Raw genomic sequence first — 20,954 nt, 5'->3', positions numbered from 1 at the left:
CTGAAGTAGCCAGTACCGGTTAGGAGGAAGTGTCCTCCTGGGCCAAATCCCCAGAAGACATAGGTGGAATTGCTCCTGATGGAGTTGCAGGAGTTTCTGAGCCAGGCTTTCTCAAGCTGCCTCTCGCGTGTGCCTCAGCCTCTGGGTTGAAGGCCTGCATCTTAGGTTTGGGTCGTGGCCCACCACTGTGGCTGCACTTAGGGCAGCTTAGGAGGGGCCCTCTAGCCTCTCTGAACACTCACTCCTGGCTGTAGGAGGGGAACCCGTGTAATTCTCTTGCTCTGGCAGTAAGTGAAGAAAGCTTTCAGTCAGCCTTTGTTTCTCTGTGGTTGAGCTGCTGTGCTGAGTGGTCATGACACTGGAATAGAGTGTAATGAGAAGAGAGCAAGAGGGGCTTGATGTCCACTTGTCCCTTTCGTAGAATGGTTTGGGTTGGAAGGGACCTTTAAAGGCCATCTAGTCCAACCCCCCGCCATAAGCAGGGACATCTTTAACCAGACCAGGTTGCTCAGAGCCCCATCCAGCCTGGCCTTGAACCCTTCCAGGGAGGGGGCATCTACAACTTCTCTGGGCAACCTGGGCCAGGGCCTCACCACCCTCATTGTAAAGAATTTCTTCCTTATATCCAGTCTAAATCTCCCTTCTTTTAGTCTAAAACCATTACTTCTTGTCCTATCGCTATAGGCCTTGCTAAAAAGTTTGTCCCCATCTTTCTTATAACCCCCTTTAAGTGCTGGAAGGCCGCAGTAAGGTCTCTCCACAGCCTTCTGTTCCCCGGGCTGATCACCCCCAGCTCTCCCAGTCTTTCCTCCCAGCAGAGGGGTTCCGGCCCTCGGATCATTGCTGGGGCCCCCTCTGGCCCTGCTCCCACAGCTCCAGCTCTGTCCTGTGCTGAGGGCTCCAGAGCTGGACGCAGGACTCTGGGGGGGTCTCAGCAGAGCGGAGCAGAGGAGCAGAATCCCCTCCCTCACCCTGCTGCCCACGCTGCTGGGGATGCAGCCCAGGAGATGGCTGGCCTTCTGGGCTGTGAGCGCACACTGCCGGGTCATGTTGAGCTTCTTGTCCGCCAACACCCCCAAGTCCTTCTCGGCAGGGCTGCTCACAATCCATTTTCTGCCCAGCCTGTATTTGTGCTTTGGATTGCCCCAGCCCATGTGCTAGCCTTGTTGAACTTCATGTTCATGGTTATCCCATGTGGGTACCTGTAGCCTCACAGAAGAGTCCTTTCATTGTTTATTGCTTGCTGCCTGCCTGCTGGCAGGAGGAGCTTCCTGCCCCTCTGGCTGTCCTTTGCTGCAGCACCTGGCTAAGAGCCTGATGGGAGGCTGCCTGCCTTTCACAAGCTTAGATGTTGTGCACAGCACGCATACAGTTTTTTGTGTTTTGAATGTAGTGGTTCTCTTTTCTCTTGTTCTCTCATTTTCCCCATGCTCTTCTACCATTTCTATCATAATAAATCCTTTATTTTTTCTAAGCTGTATGTGTGTTTTTTTACCACTGTGTCTGGTTTTCTCCTGTAATTAAATATTGTTATTTACGAATTTTTGGTGTGTTCAGTCAATATGAGAGATCATTTATTGAGCCCTTTTCCTCTCCTGCCATTTGCAAAACCTGTTGGGCACTCATACATCTTGTGAGTACAATGACACTGTTCAGCTCTGCTGGCAAGCAAGGCATCCTGCTAGAGTGTCAGGGTAATTATGTGCAAGTTTGACTTCTTTGCACTAGTAGCTGAGCACATTACCACTTTGTGAGGCTTTTTACCTTAAAAGGTACCACTGGTCTGCTTGTGGTTTTGTTAGAGTGAAAGTAAGGGTCTGCGAGATGATGAAGGAAATATACGGATGTCTGGGAAACAGGTGTTATAAAAAACGGGCCTTGGTCATTGGTTGGACACACAAATTATGAGAAGCTTAGGTATCCATGGAGATTTTAGTATCTGATTGTAGCTGTGTTTGCTGATGTGAATGGTAAGAGTGGGGGATAGAAGGTGAAGTGAATAAATGAGGGTGTGCATATGTCTAAAGCAGCCCAGATGCTTAAAATGGAACAGATGAGCCAGTGAGGCTAGTGCTGGTGGCACAGTGCCGAACACCGGCCTTCTTACTGACTGAAATTCTTCCATTTAAATGTGAAGCAGTTTCATAAACTCTCTTGGCCCTCTTTTACAGTTGTGTTTTGTGGTCAGCTTTATTCATCCTGACCCCCACCTCAGATTTTGAAATACCTTTGATTTGGGTTTAATGAATCTCTTTCTACCTAACCTGCTTGGTGGCAACTGATAACCATCTTGCTTGTAAATGAAAAAATAAAGGCTATTTCTGATTTATCAGATGAAGATCTAGTGTACAAATATATCTATTACAGAAGCTGGCAGAGTAAAATTATTTTCATGTTCTCTATTTGTGGTTGCAAAAAATCTTTTAAAATAGCCATGATTTTGTACATTCAACAGTAGCATTTGGAAAATTACACATCTGATCAATAAGTAATCCTCTCAGAAGAGCATCCGTACTGAACACATTTGGTATAACTTTGATGCCCTGCTTTAGCCCTTCTGAGCCTGTTACTTTACCCCAGCTCACTATTATCTAGTGAAGCTTCAGTGTGGAGGGCCTCAATCCTATTTTAAGGTCTGTCTGTCTCTTCTCTTTCTTGGTCTGAGTGGTCTTGCTGTTCATGAGCTGTCTTATGTAGCGATCGGGCAAGAAAGTAAGAAGGGTGAAGCTCTTATCTCTCTTTTTACCTCCTCCTTTGCAGAGTGCCGTGACCTGCTTGTCGTGGCCAGCGGAGAATATAATTGTCTTTGGTCTTGCTGAAGGAAAGGTAGAGAAACTTGTTATTTGCCTGATTTTCTTTTCCATGCAGGGGCTACCAGGGCCTGCAAGCACCTGGGCTGCAGGGTAGAAGCCATTACTATGTGTCGCTGGGGATGGAATAGCAATAAAAGGATTACACCACTGACTTAAATTTTGTGGTTCTGGTTCCCAGTTAGTCCTTGGAGGTTCTGCTGGGTCATTTGGTCCTTTTCCTGAGCCTTTCTAGAAATGTGGAAGTGTCACTCCAACTTTTCCACTTCTCCGACCTACTGGAAAGCAATGAGCTTCCTGTGATTTCTGGAGCTGATCATGGACTGGAAAACCGCTGCGGGTGTTATACTGGGGGAAATCCTCATTCTGCAGACAGAAGCAACATTGATCAGATTCTCTTTCTCAGGTTCGTTTAGCAAATACAAAGAACAACAAGTCTTCCACCATTTATGGGACAGATTCCTATGTGGTCTCGCTAACTTCCAAGTGAGTATGGCATTCCTTTGGCCTACACTGCTTCAGCTCAGTCTCCTACCCTCTGTTAGCCCTGGCATAACTGGTGGGAGTATGGGAGGTTGCCAGAGTGTCTTTCTGCTGTCAGTTCCATGTTGAGATAATAAAATACTGTGCTTTCCAGAACGAATTCCTTCCTAAAATCTGATATCTGGCTGTGCCACACTGGCCTGTGCAGTTTGGTTGTCCCTCAAACACATTTCAGGATGCAAGTCCCCATGAGATTACTTACATACGTTGATTTATTTGAATCCATGACTTTGTAAACATTAAATTTATCAGCTTCATCTAGCTAATTGCTAGCATTAATCAAGTTTAAAGGCTAAAAAAAAGTAAAAATATTCTGCCAGACAAAACTGTGACAAGGCTATAATTACAAAAATAACCAAAAAGCGCAATTTAAAATTATTTTCATTAAGATTTCATTTTAACTGCTTTAGTATCCGTCATCTAAAAAAATTAAGATATGTCGTGGTCCTAGCAGTGGGACTTTTATAAATGGTGTCATTCTGTTTTTTGAGTGCTAAACGAATTTTAAAAAAACCCTAAAGCTAGTCGAGGACTCTGACTTCCTGCTGCTGAGAAATCCCCCCAAAGTCTGTCTGCCTTTGCCTCTGTTCCAGAAGGTTTCAGTTTCCTCTCTGTCTCTTCCTCTCTCTTCACACCCCCCTTTTTTCCCCCGCTTCTCTTCCCCATTTGCCCTCCTATCCCACTCCCCCAGTCCTCCCCCCCCCTCTCTCCCCCGCTTATTTCTAAATGCAATTCATGCTGTTATGGGTATGGTATCAAAGACAAAACTGGGATTGCAGTCAACAGAAGACAGAGATATGATTCCTGGATTGTTACAGTGTTCATAGGATTTGTATTCTGTACTTGCATCATCACTGAAGAGAGTTCTTTCTGGGTATATTACATTCTTCCTTGCTCTCTTCTCCCTGCTTGTGTCAAGAAGTACACAAGACATTGATGCTACCAATAATGGACTTCACAGAATCACAGAATGTTCAGGGTTGGAAGCGGCCTCTGTGGGTCATCTAGTCCAACCCTCCTGCCAAAGCAGGGTCACCTACAGTGCGCTGCACAGGACCTTATCCAGGCGGGTCTTGAATGTCTCCAAAGAAGGACATTCCACAGCCCCTCTGGGCAGCCTGTTCCAGTGCTCCGTCACCCTCAGTTCCCTCTGAAGTTCTTCCTCATGTTCAGATGGAACTTCCTGTGCTTCAGTTTGTGCCCGTTGCCCCTTGTCCTGTCGCTGGGCACCACTGAAAAGAGTTTGGCCCCATCCTCCTGACACCCACCCTTGAGATATTTATAAGCATTTATTAGGTCCCCTCGCAGCCTTCTCTTCTCCAGGCTAAACAATCCTCACTCCCTCAGCCTCTCACAGAATCACAGAATCACAGAATAGTAGGGGTTGGAAGGGACCTCTGTGGGTCATCTAGTCCAACCCCCCTGCCGAAGCAGGGTCACCTACAGCAGCCTGCACAAGACCTTGTCCAGGCGGGTCTTGAATATCTCCAGAGAAGGAGACTCCACAACCTCCCTGGGCAGCCTGTTCCAGTGCTCCTCATAGGAGAGAGGCTCCAGTCCCCTCACCGTCCTCGTAGCCCTCCATTGGACTCTCTCCAGTAGCTCCTCATCTTTCTTGAACTGGGGAGCCCAGAACTGGACACAGTACTCCAGATGGGGCCTCACTAGGGCAGTGTAGAGGGGAAGGAGAACCTCCCTCGACCTGCTGGCCACACTCGTCCTAATGCATCCCAGGATCCCATTGGCCTTCTTGGCACCCAGGGCACACTGCTGGCTCATGGTCAACCTGTTGTCCACCAGCACTCCCAGGTCCCTCTCCACAGAGCTGCACTCCAGCAGGTCTGCCCCAGGCCTGTACTGGTGCCTGGGGTTGTTCCTCCCCAGGGGCAGGACCCTGCCCTTGCCCTTGTTGAACCTCATCAGGTTCCTCTCTGCCCAACTTTCCAGCCTGTCCAGGTGACGCTGAATGGCAGCACAGCCTGCTAGTGTATCCACCATTTCTCCCAGTTTTGTGTCATGTGTGACTTAGGCCTGGAGTGTTTGTCCAGATGTTTTTTTCTCTGAACTGTGTTGCTTTTGGGGATTCCTGGCATCACAATATCCAGCCACACTTCTGGAACAGTTCCAATGCAAGGGTTGTTTGATATACCTTGCTATAAGAAATTGTGTGCGTAGTCATTATTCCACTTAAGGTTACTTAGCCTCTCTGTGTTTTATGGTTATTGTGATTTTACATGATGAAGATACTTAACTGGCTACTCTCCTTTCCACTCTCCATACTTTTGTCTGCTTTGTTTTTACAGACACTGATACAGGTACTTGTGTTCATCACCCAGCTTGTCTTTGGTGAAGGTTGGTTTGATGAGGAACATCAACAATGACCCTGGGACTGGCTCCTCTGGGCAGAGCTATGAAAATAAAGTTGCCAGTCTTACTGCAATATTGCATCATCCTGTCTGTGTTTCTTTGCAGTGTGTCAGGGAAGGGAATCCTGTCTGGCCATGCAGATGGAACCATAGTACGCTTCTTCTTTGATGATGAGGGCTCAGGTGAATCACAGGTATCAAAGATCCTTCTTCAATGAGCAAAATTCCTGTTTGCATAGCCTACTCTGCAGCTCAGGAGCTCTGGAAAGGGATCAGGCCATGAAGGGAGTGCAAGTCAAGAGGAGTCTCTGCTTGCTAGCATAGGTTTTATGGAGCGTTCATGAAGACAGAACAGTGACTAGATGCTTTGAAATACACCGGGTGCAGTGGTTATGTTTCTGTATATGAGACATAAGGCTTTTCAGTTGTCTGGAAAGATCTGATGTTAGAGCGTCCAGGAGAATGATGCTTGAATGGGTAGAATTCCAGGGAACAACTATTGTCATCTTGTCACTAAGTAATGGATAGTTATCCTGGTTAATGCTGAATCCCAAGTTCACACTCTGTCTGTGGACAGGATACTCTAGGCACCCAGCATTTCTCTTGGGCCTCCTGCTCCTCCCCAAAAGGAGCAGTCTCTGTGCTTCAAGCTGTGGTGAAGAGAATGCTGTTCTCACTCAGATCTTTTCTGTCCAACTGCAGCAGTTTGAGCGTGTCTCTCTACCATGATATGCTGAAAGCCCATATATACTCTGCTATGGTAAGAGTGCGTCCCAGTCTAGTTAATGGTACTGGTCTTCTTACTGGCATCATGATTCTTCTTTCCCAGTTAAATGAATGCAATAGTTGATACATCTCTCATTTCTCATTTCTGTCTACCTTCATACAGACTGGGACAGGCAGACAAAGCAACCCTCATGAACTAGACTTTACGGAAGGGCCTCATACTGGTCTCTTTGCTGAGTACAGAGGCCGGTTGGAGGCTAGAGCCATTCACACTTTCAGGATGTTCTTTTTTGTCTGTTGCAGGGTAAGTTGGTGACTCATCCCTGTCCTCCTTATGCTCTTGCCTGGGCTTCCAACAGTATTGTGGCTGCAGGCTGTGATAAGAAGATTGTAGCTTATGGGAAGGAGGGCAACGTGATTCAAACCTATGACTATAGCCGGGACTCATCAGAGAAGGAATTCACCACAGCAGCTGCCAGTCCTGGTGGCCAATCTGTCGTCATTGGCAGCTATGATAGGTATGGTGCCTGATGGTAAAGTCTCCTCTTTATAGTGCTTTCTTCTTCAACCATACACAGTTCTTCATATCTCTGCTTTCTCATCTGTTCTCACAGGTTAAGAGTTTTGAACTGGAGCCCACGCCGCAGTGCCTGGGAGGAAGGCAAACCCAAAGAAATAGCTCACCTCTACACCATCACAGCTTTAGCATGGAAGAGGGATGGTTCACGGATCTGTGTGGTTTGTATCATCAGTCAGCAACCTGAGCCCATGAGTTACGCACAAGAGACAGTCTTACGCATGCTCTGGAGAGCAAAGTGCTGTGGTACAGGGAGGGCTTATGACAGTGGTCACACCATCGCCTAGGTGTGTGATGCAAGGTGCCTAGGCTGAGACCTTGTGCAAGAGACACTGCTGCAGTCAAATTTGCAGTGTGCAGAGTATGAAGCTGTAAAATACCATGGATGACTGTGTAATGGCTCATAGGCAGTAGCAGTCCTCCTTTTTTTCACAGAAGCATAGCTTCTCAGAGAAGTCTCATGAGTGTTCTTTCCTCTGAGTGCCCGTGAGAAGAAACTGATCTGTTACTTACAGTCTATGTTTTTATGTGCTGTGTTTTCAGTTTAGAGTTGTCTTTCTTCTTTCAGCTGTTGGAGCTTGATGTGCCTTTCTCTATTAAGTTAAATAATTCTTTAAAGCTCTTTAATCTTTCCAGAAATCTTTCTGTATTAAGTTGAATAACTCTTTAAAGCACTTAAATGATTTGGGGAGGTTGCTATTTACAACTTTTCCTTAATTTTTTTTTAATCTTTTTGTGGTCAACAATCAAGAGTCCTTGAAATATTTTCAGACAGAGAATTGAACATGTGAACAAATACTTGCAGAGAAGGGGAGGGAGCTAAGGGATAGGAGATCTGTGAAAGGAATAGGGAAGTGATAAAGAAAGAGAGAAAGGTGGAAGGATTTTGCTGGAAGGGAGGAGAGACTGGGAGGCTGTGAGAGGGAGAAGTGGGAAACTGAGAAGGATGGTGGGGAAAATGAAGATAAAGGTGATTTTAAACCCCTCCTCTTCCTCTGCCATGTATGTGCCAGTATTTGGTAAGCTCTGTTTCTCTGATAATTTCTTGATTCTTTCTGTTCTCTCAAAAAAGTCAATATAGGGCTGGTCCTCATGCATCTGAGGGCTTGAGCCTTGTTCCCCAGAGCAGCCAGGACCTGTGGATTTCTGTCTCACCTCTGGTCCTCTTCATGTAAGTTGGGTCTTGAATATCTCTCCTTAACAGAATTCACTAACTGTGTGCAATGTGTTTGTTTCTTCAGGGCACCCTGTGTGGAGGAGTTGAACAATTTGACTGCTGCCTTCGCAGAAGCATTTACAAAAATAAATTTGAAATTACGTATGTGGGGCCAAGCCAGGTAAGAGAATATCCAATGAGGTAATGTGTCTTGATGTAAATGAGATGCTTGCTAAAACTAGGCGGGTTTGGAGTTCTGCACCTACGGTTTGTTCATAGCAACTTGTTGGGAAGGCATAGGGGATATTCCAGGGACAGGGTCAAGGCTGGGTGGAGATTGGCTAAGAGCAAAGACAATGGTGTTTATTTCCTAGCTTGTGAATTTGTGTGGGGTACCTTCATGCCAAATGTGGGCTCCTTAAGTGGTTTAAATTCAGCCAACTTTACCTCGTTCAAAATCAGGTAGTAAGGGTGACCTAGCAGTCTAGGCACCCCTACCCCCCAGTAGTCAGTGGAGGGAGAGCAGGACTCTCAGAGAGTGGATCATCCTCAGGGGCCTGAGTAGTCCTCTAGTTAGGCTAGAAACTTCGAAACGGCAGAAGTGAGAATCCCACACTTCTACTACAGCTGTCCTCCCATACAAAAGGAATTGTAAGTTCTCTTTAAAAAGCAGTGTGAAATGATGTGAGGGGACATCTAAATACCCAAGTATCATCTGTTGCATAATCTTCCATGGAGCAAGAAGTCTGTGTTCTTCCTCTGTGCATGGTGTCATATTGCTTTTTCCCGCTTTCCCTAGGTCATTGTGAAGAACCTCTCAACAGGAACTCGAGTTGTGTTGAAATCTCAGTATGGTTATGAGATTGATGAGGTGAAGATCTTAGGGAAAGAGAGATATCTGGTGGCCCATACCTCAGACACATTATTGCTGGGTGATGTCACCTCCAACAAGCTCAGTGAGGTACTGGAAAATCTGTGGCATTTCTTGAGTCTCAAATGCTTAACTTTGTAACTCAAAGAATATGTTTTCTGTATGAGAACAATACCTCTATTTTCAAAGAATCATAGACCACATGAGGTTGGGAGGGACCTTGGGAGGTCTCTTATCAAACTTCCTACCTAAAGAAAGGTCAGTATTAAATTCAGATGTCATTGCTCAGATCCCACAGTTGCTCTGGTCCCCTGTTCTAATGCTTTACTATCCTCATGAGGGAAAACTTTTTTTCCTAAGTCTAGTTGGAATCGCTGTTTTAATTTATGACCGTTTCTCTCCCTTTCACTGTGCATCTGCCAAAAAAGCCTGGCATCACCTTATTAGAGGTCTCAAGCCTTCCTTTCTGCAGGCTGAAGAAGCGCAGTTCCTTCAGTCTCTCTTCACAGTTCAAGTGCTTCAGCCCCAACCATCTTGATGGCACTCTGCTGAACTTGCTCCAGTTTATCAGTATCTTTCTTGTACTGGGCAGCCCAAAACTGGATTCTGTACATATGTACATTCCAGATGTAAATGTATGAATCTTAGTATGTTTAAAAAAAAAAACAAACAAAAAAACCCCAAAAAACCTATTTGTGACTACAGTACCACAGCTTATGCCAGTGTCATTTTTCATACCAAACAATTCATACAGAACTGTCCATATTCTAAGCCTCATAGTGTACTGAGAGCCGAGTCTGTGCCAAGCCTGGAGAACACAGGCAGTAGGTTAGTGTTTGATAAAAGTATTAAATAGGCTTCAGGACGTATTTGCTTTGTTCACACAGATATCATATACTTTTAAACAGGCTAATGGTGTGCTAATCGATCTAGCTCCTGACTACAGATTTGAGTTGAATGATACTGATACTTGGTAATCCAACTGAAAATCTGGCCAGACTAAATCTCCCAGGTTTCTCTATGTCATACTGCACAGAGGAGTTTTTCTTTCGGTTGCACAGCTATACCCACTTCTTATAAAGAACAGGATTGCAGGTAGTTCATTTACCATCTTGGTGTCTTACTGGAGTTTTGTTGAAGCAGTGACTTGTAGCTCTTGCTCAAGGAGGGAAGATAACAGCTGCAGTCTTGGCTTTCAGTTTTCTGCTTCTCTGACTGCTTGCCTGTTGTCATCACAGTAACTATTGTATTATCTAGTGCTCTTCTCAAATTCCAAATCAGTTGGTCCCCCACTGGTACTATGCTGATCATCATTGCTAACATGACCCCAAAAAAGAAGGGTTTCAGCTACAAGTGGTGTGGAGATTCCGCCGTTACAAATGGTGGCACTGATTCTGTGGAGAAGATTTCCAGAGGCGAAAGGGCTGTTGGGGGTGCTTTATAGAATAAAGTTAGTCTGAGGAGGGTGGAGAAGTGCCTGTGAAAGAACAGGCTAGAGGGAGTACAATGGTCACATAAAGGCCTCTTGTCCAGAAGGCAATAAGATAATACAGGAAGAGAACAGGAGTCTGAAGCAGAGGTTAAAGAAAGGAGAGGGAAGTGAGGAACCTGCAGACTGAGAATGACTGAACAACAGTGTTGACAGCTGAAGTGCTGGAACATGATCCCTTCTGCAGTGTAATTCTTGCTGTCTGTTGTGGGTGTTGAGAAGTGGACAGTGGACCACAATGCCTGCAACCTGGTCCCCTGCAGGACCTGTGAGCCTGGCATTTGCTCACTCCATGCCATTGCTTTGTAGGTAGCCTGGCAAGGATCTGGAGGGAATGAGAAGTTCTTCTTCGACAATGAGAATGTAAGTTGGATGGGACAGGTTGCTACCCATGGATGGTGAGTAAAGCTGTGTGTGCATTGGCAGAAAAAGTGTCAGCTGCACTTCTGGAAAACCCTGTTTCTCAGCAGTTTCCTGGACTTACCCTCTCCATGCAGATCCTGATCTGCTTCCTCAGCATACTTGCCTTTTCCACATGCCGGGTACAGAACAAACTCAGTGTGTGGACTGTCAAGTTATACACGTCATAACCCTATAGGAGAGAGGAGCAATAAAAGAGCAACAGCCAGAGAGGATGTTAGAGGTACAGAATACAGCTGTCAGAGTGACAGCTTGGCTCCTGCAGGACTGATAGGCCCAGAACTAAAATCCCCAACCCTGAGGAAAAGCTGGCAGTCACAACAGGAAGCCAAGGACAATTCCTTATCCATCCCAGAGGGTTTGAATTTAGACTTGTGTGTAGTAGAGTTCTTTTGCCCAGACCTCACTGGTAGGTATGTGTGCTTACCTGGCTTTTCTGTAAGAGTATTTCACTCTCACCTTCAGGTCTGCATGATCTTTAATGCTGGGGAGCTGACACTGGTGGAATATGGAAGCAATGACATTCTAGGGTCCGTCCGCACAGAGTTCATGAACCCCCATCTTGTCAGGTAAGTGTTACACCCGCCTGTGTGGCCACTACAGGCATTTTGTGAGTGACCTCAGATATATGCACTAGGAAGTGTTCCACTCTGTAGAACACAGTCCCCAGAGACTGGGATCTGACTAATCTGCTTCTGACAGCAACCAGGGGTGGGGTTTAACTGGTAAGTTACACTTAATGGTTATAAAGTTTTAGATGCATAAGAGCACATTTTTGTCTGATACATGCTTACTGAAGCCTGACTTGGCTGTTGCTGAAGAGGGACCTGCTGTGCGTGTACTCAGGCATCTCTGTATCCAGCTGGTCCTAGTACAGCATTATCAGTGACTCTGGATGCCAGCAGCACTTCCTCTGTCCCTCTGAAAAACCATACTCCGTTTTCTGATTCGAGAGAAGGGAGGATCAGGGGCTGCTCAGAAGTGGAAGCAGCATAACTAATTTGCTGTTGGGGACCCTGGTTCCAGAGGGGCAGCTTCCGGAGTGAAGCCATCAATCAGAAAGGCTTGTTCTCAGTTGAGGCAGCCGTAGGTACTGTGCAAGAGTCACAGGTCAAAGAACTGCAGGAGGTTCCATGTGCTTGGGGAGACTGCAGGTAAGTCTGGGAGGGACTATGTGATTCAGTCCTGTGAATGTAGAGAGTAGTAAAGGTAACAGTCATCATTTCCTTCAAATAATAGTGTCCGTATCAATGAGAGACAGCAGAGAGGCGTGGAGGAGAACAAGAGACTGGCTTATCTGATAGACATGAAGACTATAGCAACAGGTGAACGTAAACCTCCCTCCCCTGTATTTTGCCAGCCTTCCTGATTCCTTTGCATTTTCTGTGCCAGGCAGCGTATCCCTGAAGGTCCTCTTTGCATTCACTCTGCCAAGCAGCAGATTTCTGAAGGCCCTCTTCACATTTGCTTTGCTTGGCAGCAGACCACTAGAGACCAGGCTGTCGTGCTTTTGGCAGTTTGCCTGGTGTGGACACAGCTATGGGGTAGCTGTGACTGTGTCCTGGACCTGAGATTCTGTGCAGTTCAGCGTGATGATATTGCTGCCTGCACTGCCTGTGATAAGTGCACGCTCACAGAAGGGTGGAAGAAGTTACTGCTGTTGATAAGGCATCTCGATAAAATGTCACTGCAGTCTGCTTTTCATGTCACAGTGTGTTTGTCAGAGAGTCCTGCCCTAATTAGGTCCTAGGCACCTGATCCCCATGGAACAGCATTGAATGCTCAGCACTTTGGGAGCACATCAGGTACTTACACTGTTTCCTTTCTTTTCTTCCCAAGTGGACCTTGTTGGTGGCTACAATGCTGGCACTGTCAGCCATGACAGCAAGATTGATTGGCTGGAGCTGAATGAAACAGGCCACAAACTACTCTTCAGGGACAAAAAGATGAGGGTGAGGCAGACGCATCTGGGGGAGTGTGGCAAGGTGGCATGTCTGGGGAGAGGTAAAGACAGATATGCCTGAAAGGAGGGAGGGAGGCGAGAAACACATCTGGAGTATTCATTTTTTTTTGACCAATCCTTTGAGAAAGATAGACCATGTTCAGATTGCGTGAGCTGGCAGCATTGCATGTTTGGTCTTGAGTCATAGCTAATTCTGAAGTTGGTTACTAGTCATCTTGCTCCATCTCATCACACCTGAAAATGAAAATAATAGACTCTGCTGTGCGATGGAGACAAGTGGGTTAGTCTCAGGATGAGGACCCTAACGTTGCACTTAAACATGTAAATTAAAAAAAGGTGTTCTCTGCAACAGCTTGGCTTATGTCTGTAAGATGAACTCTCTAAGTCTCTAAAACTGCATAGTCACAACCAAACACCTTGTTTGTTATGGCCCTTGGCTTGTGCTGATTCCCAGACCATGACTGAATGTTATCTGGGAGAGTACTAGTAAGCCCAGGACAAAACTATGCCGAAAATCAAGGTAATGGTTTCACACTACAGATAATGATGTGCAGGCACTCACCTCATGTCCTAGCCATGTTTAGTTCAATTGTGCAGATACAGCTGAGGAAGCTCACTGCAGCAGACAAGAAGATGTATTTATCAATTGTATTACAGTTCCACTCAGGTCACTATCAAGCCTTTTTCATTGTTATGAATGTAAGGCTCCTTAACTGCTTAACTTCATTTGCTCCTCTTGCCACAAGAGTGTCCTGAGAACATGACCTTCTTGACAATGGTGTAATTCACATCCAGAATTTCTGTGCAGGTGTCCCAGATGCTGTGGGAGACCCCAGCTATAGCACTGCAGCTCATCACAGGATGGTTTTAATTGCTCCAGAGTTCAGATCCAGTTGGGGGCTGTCAGTCTGCAGTAGAATATTTCCAAGTTGACTGTACCTCTCTTTAGGCCAAGGATGGGTGAAGTATTGTTAAAAATTTTATCCTCACACGAGTGGGTTACACTAGGTTTTGCTTTATTCACAACTCAGAGTTGGGCCATCACCTCAGTGAGTGGCAAAGCTTAACTCGCTAGACCAGTTTATATACATTTATTAAACCGATTACATCAAGTCTAGAATCTTCATAAGTTTCTAAGCAACCGTTCAGTTCGTTTGAGTACATCATTTATTAAGTTCTTTCTATTCTTCTGTCTTCATAGAATTCTCCCTTGCTGGTTTCAGGGTCGTCTCATCTTCTTTTGTAAATTGTGTTTGATACAATCCATACAATTAATTGCTATCCCAATTGCAAAATACCGATTGTATGGTTTCTTAATACAGCTGTGTTTACACAGCTGAATCTACGTTCTAGTTCTATGATCTTATTCTATTCCAGAGAAATAGAAGGAGCAAGCCCAATGTGGATTTGCAAAAGATGTAATGCGTGCATCTGCATTAGAGTGCCTCTGATCAAGACCTTCTTGATTATTGGAGGATCATTCCATGTCTGTAGCTCTTTAGCACACTACTTTCACATATCAATCAAGAAAGACCTTCACTACAATGGAGACTGAATCGCTGTCAGTAGCAAGGGCTTCTGTTTGGGCTCTGCTGTGTTGATACTCTTCAGAAAGGTACTAGCAGTGAGTGCAGCCTTCACGAGAGGAAACAGGCTTCTATTTATAAGTGATTTGTAAGTACACTTCCACAAAGCTGTAGATGACCTATCATATGAGAAGAGAGAACTTTCCCAGCAGTATATCTTCTTATATTTATTTCTGCAGTCTTGTTCAGTTCATATTTAGGTCCTCTAATTACTGTCTCAACAAGAGACAGTAGTATCATCAAGATTGCTGTTGCCTTTTTTGGCTCCTTTTCAGGCCTCTCGAGGCTACATAGACAGCTCCTTTATTAAATACTGCCACCAGCCTAAATCAGATAGTACCATGATTCTCCTAAGCTATGTCTGTACGTATTTCTCCAACTAGTTTGATACAGACTTGCCAAGTTTCAGCATCCATGCAGGGACAGGAATGAATCTCACACATTGATACAATGCACAGCTGATTTGATTTATTGGTCTGCTTGCATGGTTATATAAATTTTTCATATCTGCACATGCGATCACGCTTATTCGGATAGGCTACAGACATAAATCACGCGCTGTTCACGCACCCCATATTCCCTTATGATTGGTAACTATGCACTAACGCTAATAGCAACAGGCCGCCTCCATGTCCTTGAACACATCTTGTTTTTGCTAACCCACATCATGTACACTATCAGAACTTTCTCAGTTGTTATTCTTAGCTGTCCTTTCCAGCGGCCTGTCCAGTTATGCTAACTGTTTTGCTTAAGCGGCCTAGTCATGCTAACTCTCAAACTACATCGACCCAAACACAGACTGAAACAGGGACTTTCTTGTTCTCTTTTGACTGGTATGTCATGAGACTAGCACAATTCTCTCTTCTTTTTCTCATCTTTGCTAGATGAGTACAGTTATGACAAGGAGCAGATATACCGTAGGACTCTTGAGTTACAAGGCATCATACATCTTTGTTATGCCCTGTGTCAGGTTACACCTTCCATATTGTGAGGTTTGTTCTAGGGCAATGTATTCTAAAAACAAACATCCTCTCACCTTATTTGCAACAGTTCTTCCAGTAGAACTCCACCTAGGATGAACAGTTCAGCCCAGAACTGCAAAGGCCCTTCTTGGTCCCTCAGTTTCTTTGCATGAAGGACTTAAGAGGCCATTCTCCTGTTCCACCTTTGCAGCTGAGAGGGAACTGAAGTAGCACAAGGTGTATTCTGGTTTATATACATACGTGACTAGCAATAAGTAAGGCAGGATCTGAGCATGCTGCTTAAAGTACTGCAAGGGTTAAAAAGGTCTTAAGTCTTGGATAGTAAAGTGTGTAAACGACAGTGTGGGAGTTTGGGCTGCATATCTTGGAATAAGTCTCATTCCTAGTTGGTAATATCTGTTTACAAGATGCTTTCTCAGGCGTTCGTGTCATGTCCATGTGAGCTCGTAGCCCAGCCATGAGCCCAGCTGAGCCTTTTTTAACTCTTCCCCCCTCTAGCTGCAGCTCTATGACATTGAAAGCAGCACCAAGACTACCATTTTGAACTATTGCTCCTATGTGCAGTGGGTCCCGGGCAGTGATGTGGTGGTGGCTCAGAACAGAAGCAGCCTCTGCATTTGGTATAACATCGATGCTCCAGAGCGAGTCACCATGTTTCCTCTGAAGGTAAAACTTTGGAGGCTTTGACTGCCTCCAGCGGTTTCTGTTACTTCTTTCTTGCGTGTGTGGGAATAGTCAGGGTGGTATTGCAGAAGGGAGATGGAAGGGAACTGCTAGTTTGTTCTGGACAAAATATGAGCTGATGTGTCAACTTTGTGGCAGGCATTTCTGGCAGAAGAGGGAGATAGTTAATATAGCAAGGAGCTGCTCAGTGGCTTTTTCCATCCATCTGGTGATATAAGGACGATGTCTGCTCAGTGTGAGCTCATTCAGCAGAACTTTAATCAGCAGAGCTGTCACAGTGCTGTCCTCACATCTCTGCTACCCCACATACCTTAGGACAACATGGGAGTGTTGATAGCTGGTACTTTTTCCAGGGGGATATTGTAGACTTGGAACGGAATGATGGAAAGACTGAAGTGATAGTATCTGAAGGGGTGAACACTGTGTCCTACACCCTGGACGAAGGCCTCATAGAGTTTGGAACTGCCGTTGATGATGGAGATTATCACAGGTAAGTGCTAGATACCCCACATGGTGATGGCAGGTAGCCCACTTCACATTACAGACATCTGAGAGTGTGCAATCCATGAACTACAGCAGCGCCACTTTCCATACAGAGTTGAAATTAAGGCTCTGAGCATGAAGTTGGTGCCAGGTCTGGCTATAATGTGCAGCAGAGTCCTTCAGGAGTGAATATTCAGCTTTTTCATGCTCACAGCTCTGTGGTTTCAAACTCAGCAGCACAAGAGACTGCCAGTCTGGTCCCGTTGACAGAAATTCACTGCAGGCAGTTTTCACTTAACTGCAGTGAATAAGTGTCTCTTTCGTAGCAGCCAAATGTGAAGTGGTGCTCAGGTGCTTTTGCTGCTGCCCCTCCAGTGATGGTGACAGTGTCATGGAAACTTTCGGGAGCTGTGCGGAGTGAAAACACGGCCTGGAGCAGTCATGGTAGCCTCCTGGGCACTGCTGACTTTGTTATAGGGCTTTAAAATTCAGCAGGGAAGAGAATTTCACATGTTCCTAGCACTGTTTCCACTTAAGAGACTTCTTTGCACCAAGGGCTTGCTTCAGACACAACACTTTGCACTTGCCCCACACTGCTATGACCTTCTGCTGGTCATATGCCTCTGAGTACCTTAACACAGATAGGGATCGCCTAGATCTCTGATTTTAACCTGGTATGTCAGGTGCTGTGTTATACAGTCTTCTTCAGAACTGGTCACAGCCAGCTTGCTTTGTTTTCAGTGCAGCTCTTGTTAGGAAGCTCCTGTCTCAGCCTAGGATTTTCCTCAGAGAGCTCTTCTGTTACTGAAAGAAAGTCTGCCAATCTCTCTGTCTCAAGGGCTGCTGCATTTTTGGAGACACTGGAAATGTCCACAGAGACTGAAGCCATGTGGAAGACTCTAAGCAGACTGGCTTTGGAAGCTAGACAGCTGCACATTGCAGAGAGGTAAAGGAAGGAGCTATAATATCTTTCTGGCTTAAATACTCTCTTTGCTGAATCCCTCACAGAAACCAGGGTCTAACTAAAGACGTGACTTTTTATGGGACCTGGAAGATTCACTGCATTGGAGAATTAAGTGTTCTCTCTTCCAGGCAATAACTTTGCCCTTTCACCCGAGACAGTAATGCAAGAACTGGGGACAGAAAGGTATCGCTCTGTAGCATTAATTTTTGCTGATGGCAACCCAAAGCAGTGTATAGCAAGGCTTCAGGGAGCTGACAGACATGGACAAGCTCAGCACTTCTCTGAAGTCTGGGGAAGTGAACCAGAAGCACTGGTCATGTCCATGGTTTCTCCCATGGAGCAGGGCTAGAGGGCACATCTGAACATAGGCCGTGGCAAAATCCTTCTTTTGAAGCAGAGCTACCCCACCTCTCCAGCTTGCAGAGCTGGGTCTGCTGCCCAGGTTCTGATTTTCTTTTCTTGGACCAAAAGTGGGCAACAAAACCCAGTTATTGACTAACTGCTTTGCTCTTTCCAGGTGCTTTGCAGCTCTGGGCAACATGGCAAAGGCTCGATTTCTGCATGAAACCAATACCATTGCTGACAAGGCAGCTCAAGAGCACGTAAGTCAAACTTTTTCTGCTGTGCAGTGCAGCTGCTTTCCTGTAAACACTTGCATACACATTATCTTCTGTGTCCATGCTCACCAGTACCCTGCTACAGACCAGTACCTGGTCATGCAGAAACTGCTGATGTAATCCTTCATCCACGGCCGCCAGGTCCCTCTTCTGCCTAGCTGTTCCATATTGCTCCTGTCTTGTCACTTTTGTGATTCTCGTCTGTCTTCTTTAGTTTCTGTAATGACACAGACCCCACCTGCAATCACCTCCCTTGTATCATTGCAGAGCCTTTTCTTGCACTCAGCAAACTGATTGAGCTAACTAATGTTGTCTGCAGGGCGGGGATGGTACAGACCATTATCTGGTGCGTGCCCGCTTGGCCATGCTAGACAAGAACTACAAGCTGGCAGAGATGATCTTCCTGGAACAAGTGAGTAAACAAACCAGGAGCAGAAAAGGTCTCCTTTGTTTCTGAGCAGGGAGGTTTGTGCCCCGGTGTGAAAGAGAAAAGGAAGAGATTGCTTATTCCTGGGAGAAGAGTTTTTGCCCCGAAATAGAAGATATTTCTTGTTCCAAGTTATAGGATTGCCCTGAGGTGTGTGAAGAGGGTAAGGGAGGATGTATATCCGTGTAAAGGGAACAGTACACCTTTTCCAGTGTTTTCTGCACTTCTAAGCCTGCCCACTATGAGACCTCAATGGCAACGTGTATGCTAAATGGAGCCTTCAGGTTGACACTTTGCTCTCTGACACAGAACGCCACAGAGGAGGCCATGGACATGTACCAGGAGCTGCACATGTGGGATGAATGTATTGTGGTTGCCGAGGCCAAGGTACAGAATATAGCTGCACTGGACTATGAGCTGGGCTTTCTTGATAAGTCTTCTGGTTGGGAGTCCATTCAAGGTTTGGGTTCTCTTCACCTGCCCTGTCAGCCCCCTTGGAGGGGCTCCAAGCAGAAGGGAAGGTTGCACTGATGTAAGTACAGACCTGGGTGAATAATGAGGGAGAAAAGCTGCTGCAATTGGTTTAGGACTATCTAGGGCTTCGAAAAAGAATGGGTGATGCAGTGGTACACAGGGCTGGCACTGTAGTTTCTGTTAACTGGGCACCAAGGGGTCTGGTGCCATGAACTAGCTGTTCAGAGCTTGCAGGATGAGCAGGACAACATCTTGCCTTGCCCAGGTCAACCAATGTTGCATTTCTCAACAGGGACACCCAATGCTGGATAAGTTGCGCCGGGGTTACTACCAGTGGCTGCTAGATACCCAGCAGGAAGAGAAGGCTGGAGAGGTCCAAGAGGGACAGGGTGACTACCTGGCAGCCATCAGCTTATATCTGCGGACAGGGCTGCCAGCCAAAGCAGCACGGCTGGCCATGAGCAGGGATGAACTCCTGACCAATGGGGATGTCATCAACAGGGTTTCAACAGCACTAATCAGAGGGGAACTGTATGAACAGGTGAGTGGCCCACCCCGTTGGGCTTGCTTCTTAGTCACATCAAAGCTCTTAATCTGTAGTCTGTGTCTGTGAGATACAGGGGGACTGAGCTGGAAGGTAGCAGATATAATTCTGTGTTGATAAATTTGTAGTTAACATTTGGGAGGAAATCCTAACTGCATCCATTATACACGGGTGAGGTCTAGAATTACTGTTATTAGTCAGGAAAAAGATCACAAGTCATTGACGACATGTCTCTGAAACATCAGCTGAGTGTTCAGTGATAGTCAAGGAGGCCCTTGGGAAGATAGGAACCAACAGGAAAGGAGTTGTGGATCAAACAGAAAATGCAACAGCACTGTGAAAATGTACAGTGCTTCCTCTTAGTAGAATAAAAAAAGATGGTACAGCTTTCGTATAAGGATAGCCTAAAGGGAAAAAACGAAGAAGGTTATAGAGACAATCTGTAGAACCCTGAATATCATAGGGAAGGAAAGTGATTATTCTGTGTCTAATAACACAAAAAATTGGTAACTACTTATTGTTAGGTGGCAGTTTTAAAACAAAGGGGTGTTTTCACATATAATTATGTTAATGTAAGAAGGCAATGCTGAGTCTCACCAGTGTACAACTTGGTATCCTGGCCAACAGTGGCCTCTTGCAGATGTTTAAGAAAGGAATATAAAGAACAGAGCATGCAAATATAGGGTGGTACTTCCCCTAGTGTACTTTCATGGTTTCCAGCAGTTTTCAGACTATAGCATACCTGTACAGTTTTATGTTGAAGAGCTCTTGATTGGTTTTACTTGCCTGAGCTTGTCAAATTATTGTTTGAACCATCTGTACTTTTTGATCTACAATGTTGGCTATGAGTTACCCAGTTCAGTTATGTGTTGTGTGAAAAAAAAAACCAGTGCTTTTTGGTGATCTGTTTTATCTGCTTAAATTACATTTCTCTGGTCTCGCTTTACCTTCAGCATTTTCTGGCTATTTAATTTTGACCCAAGAGAATTTTGTGCTTTTCCAAATCCGTCACCTTCTCTTAAGCCTTCAGTTGAAAGAGTCATTGCTGCCAGATGTTTTGTTACCAAAAGTATAATGGGTCCAAAAGTGATTAGACAAATCATGGAGGCAGTGTCTGTCAAAAACCATTAAATATGATGATGTGAGGACATGATTACACAAACTCAGGAATCTTCTGCGATGCAGACTGTCAGATAGATAGAAAGGAGGAAAGGCTGGTGTATACTTGCTCTGTTCTTACAGTCTTTCTCTAGACATGTGCTTTCGCCACC

At 45.5% G+C, this 20,954-nt stretch overlaps 1 protein-coding gene across 1 annotated transcript in view; it reads left to right on the top strand.

Annotated features, from left to right (window-relative positions):
- IFT172 (intraflagellar transport 172) overlaps window positions 1-20,954 on the top strand; it is a 39,681-nt gene that overhangs the window by 1,930 nt on the left and 16,797 nt on the right. Inside the window, exons 5-22 of the mRNA XM_075415171.1 lie at window positions 2,761-2,826; window positions 3,217-3,296; window positions 5,826-5,913; window positions 6,749-6,963; window positions 7,060-7,183; window positions 8,264-8,359; window positions 8,978-9,139; window positions 10,848-10,901; window positions 11,424-11,527; window positions 12,198-12,283; window positions 12,798-12,910; window positions 15,989-16,156; window positions 16,528-16,664; window positions 17,496-17,603; window positions 18,139-18,223; window positions 18,558-18,650; window positions 18,975-19,052; window positions 19,432-19,680. Of these exons, the coding sequence (XP_075271286.1) occupies window positions 2,761-2,826; window positions 3,217-3,296; window positions 5,826-5,913; window positions 6,749-6,963; window positions 7,060-7,183; window positions 8,264-8,359; window positions 8,978-9,139; window positions 10,848-10,901; window positions 11,424-11,527; window positions 12,198-12,283; window positions 12,798-12,910; window positions 15,989-16,156; window positions 16,528-16,664; window positions 17,496-17,603; window positions 18,139-18,223; window positions 18,558-18,650; window positions 18,975-19,052; window positions 19,432-19,680 (2,106 nt within the window). The remainder of the gene's footprint in view (window positions 1-2,760; window positions 2,827-3,216; window positions 3,297-5,825; window positions 5,914-6,748; window positions 6,964-7,059; window positions 7,184-8,263; window positions 8,360-8,977; window positions 9,140-10,847; window positions 10,902-11,423; window positions 11,528-12,197; window positions 12,284-12,797; window positions 12,911-15,988; window positions 16,157-16,527; window positions 16,665-17,495; window positions 17,604-18,138; window positions 18,224-18,557; window positions 18,651-18,974; window positions 19,053-19,431; window positions 19,681-20,954) is intronic.

The sequence above is a fragment of the Opisthocomus hoazin genome, chromosome 2, assembly GCF_030867145.1.
Source record: "Opisthocomus hoazin isolate bOpiHoa1 chromosome 2, bOpiHoa1.hap1, whole genome shotgun sequence".
Lineage (NCBI taxonomy): Eukaryota > Metazoa > Chordata > Aves > Opisthocomiformes > Opisthocomidae > Opisthocomus > Opisthocomus hoazin.
The sequence above is the reverse complement of the archived record's forward strand: the minus strand, read 5'-3'. Positions and strand labels throughout refer to the sequence as shown.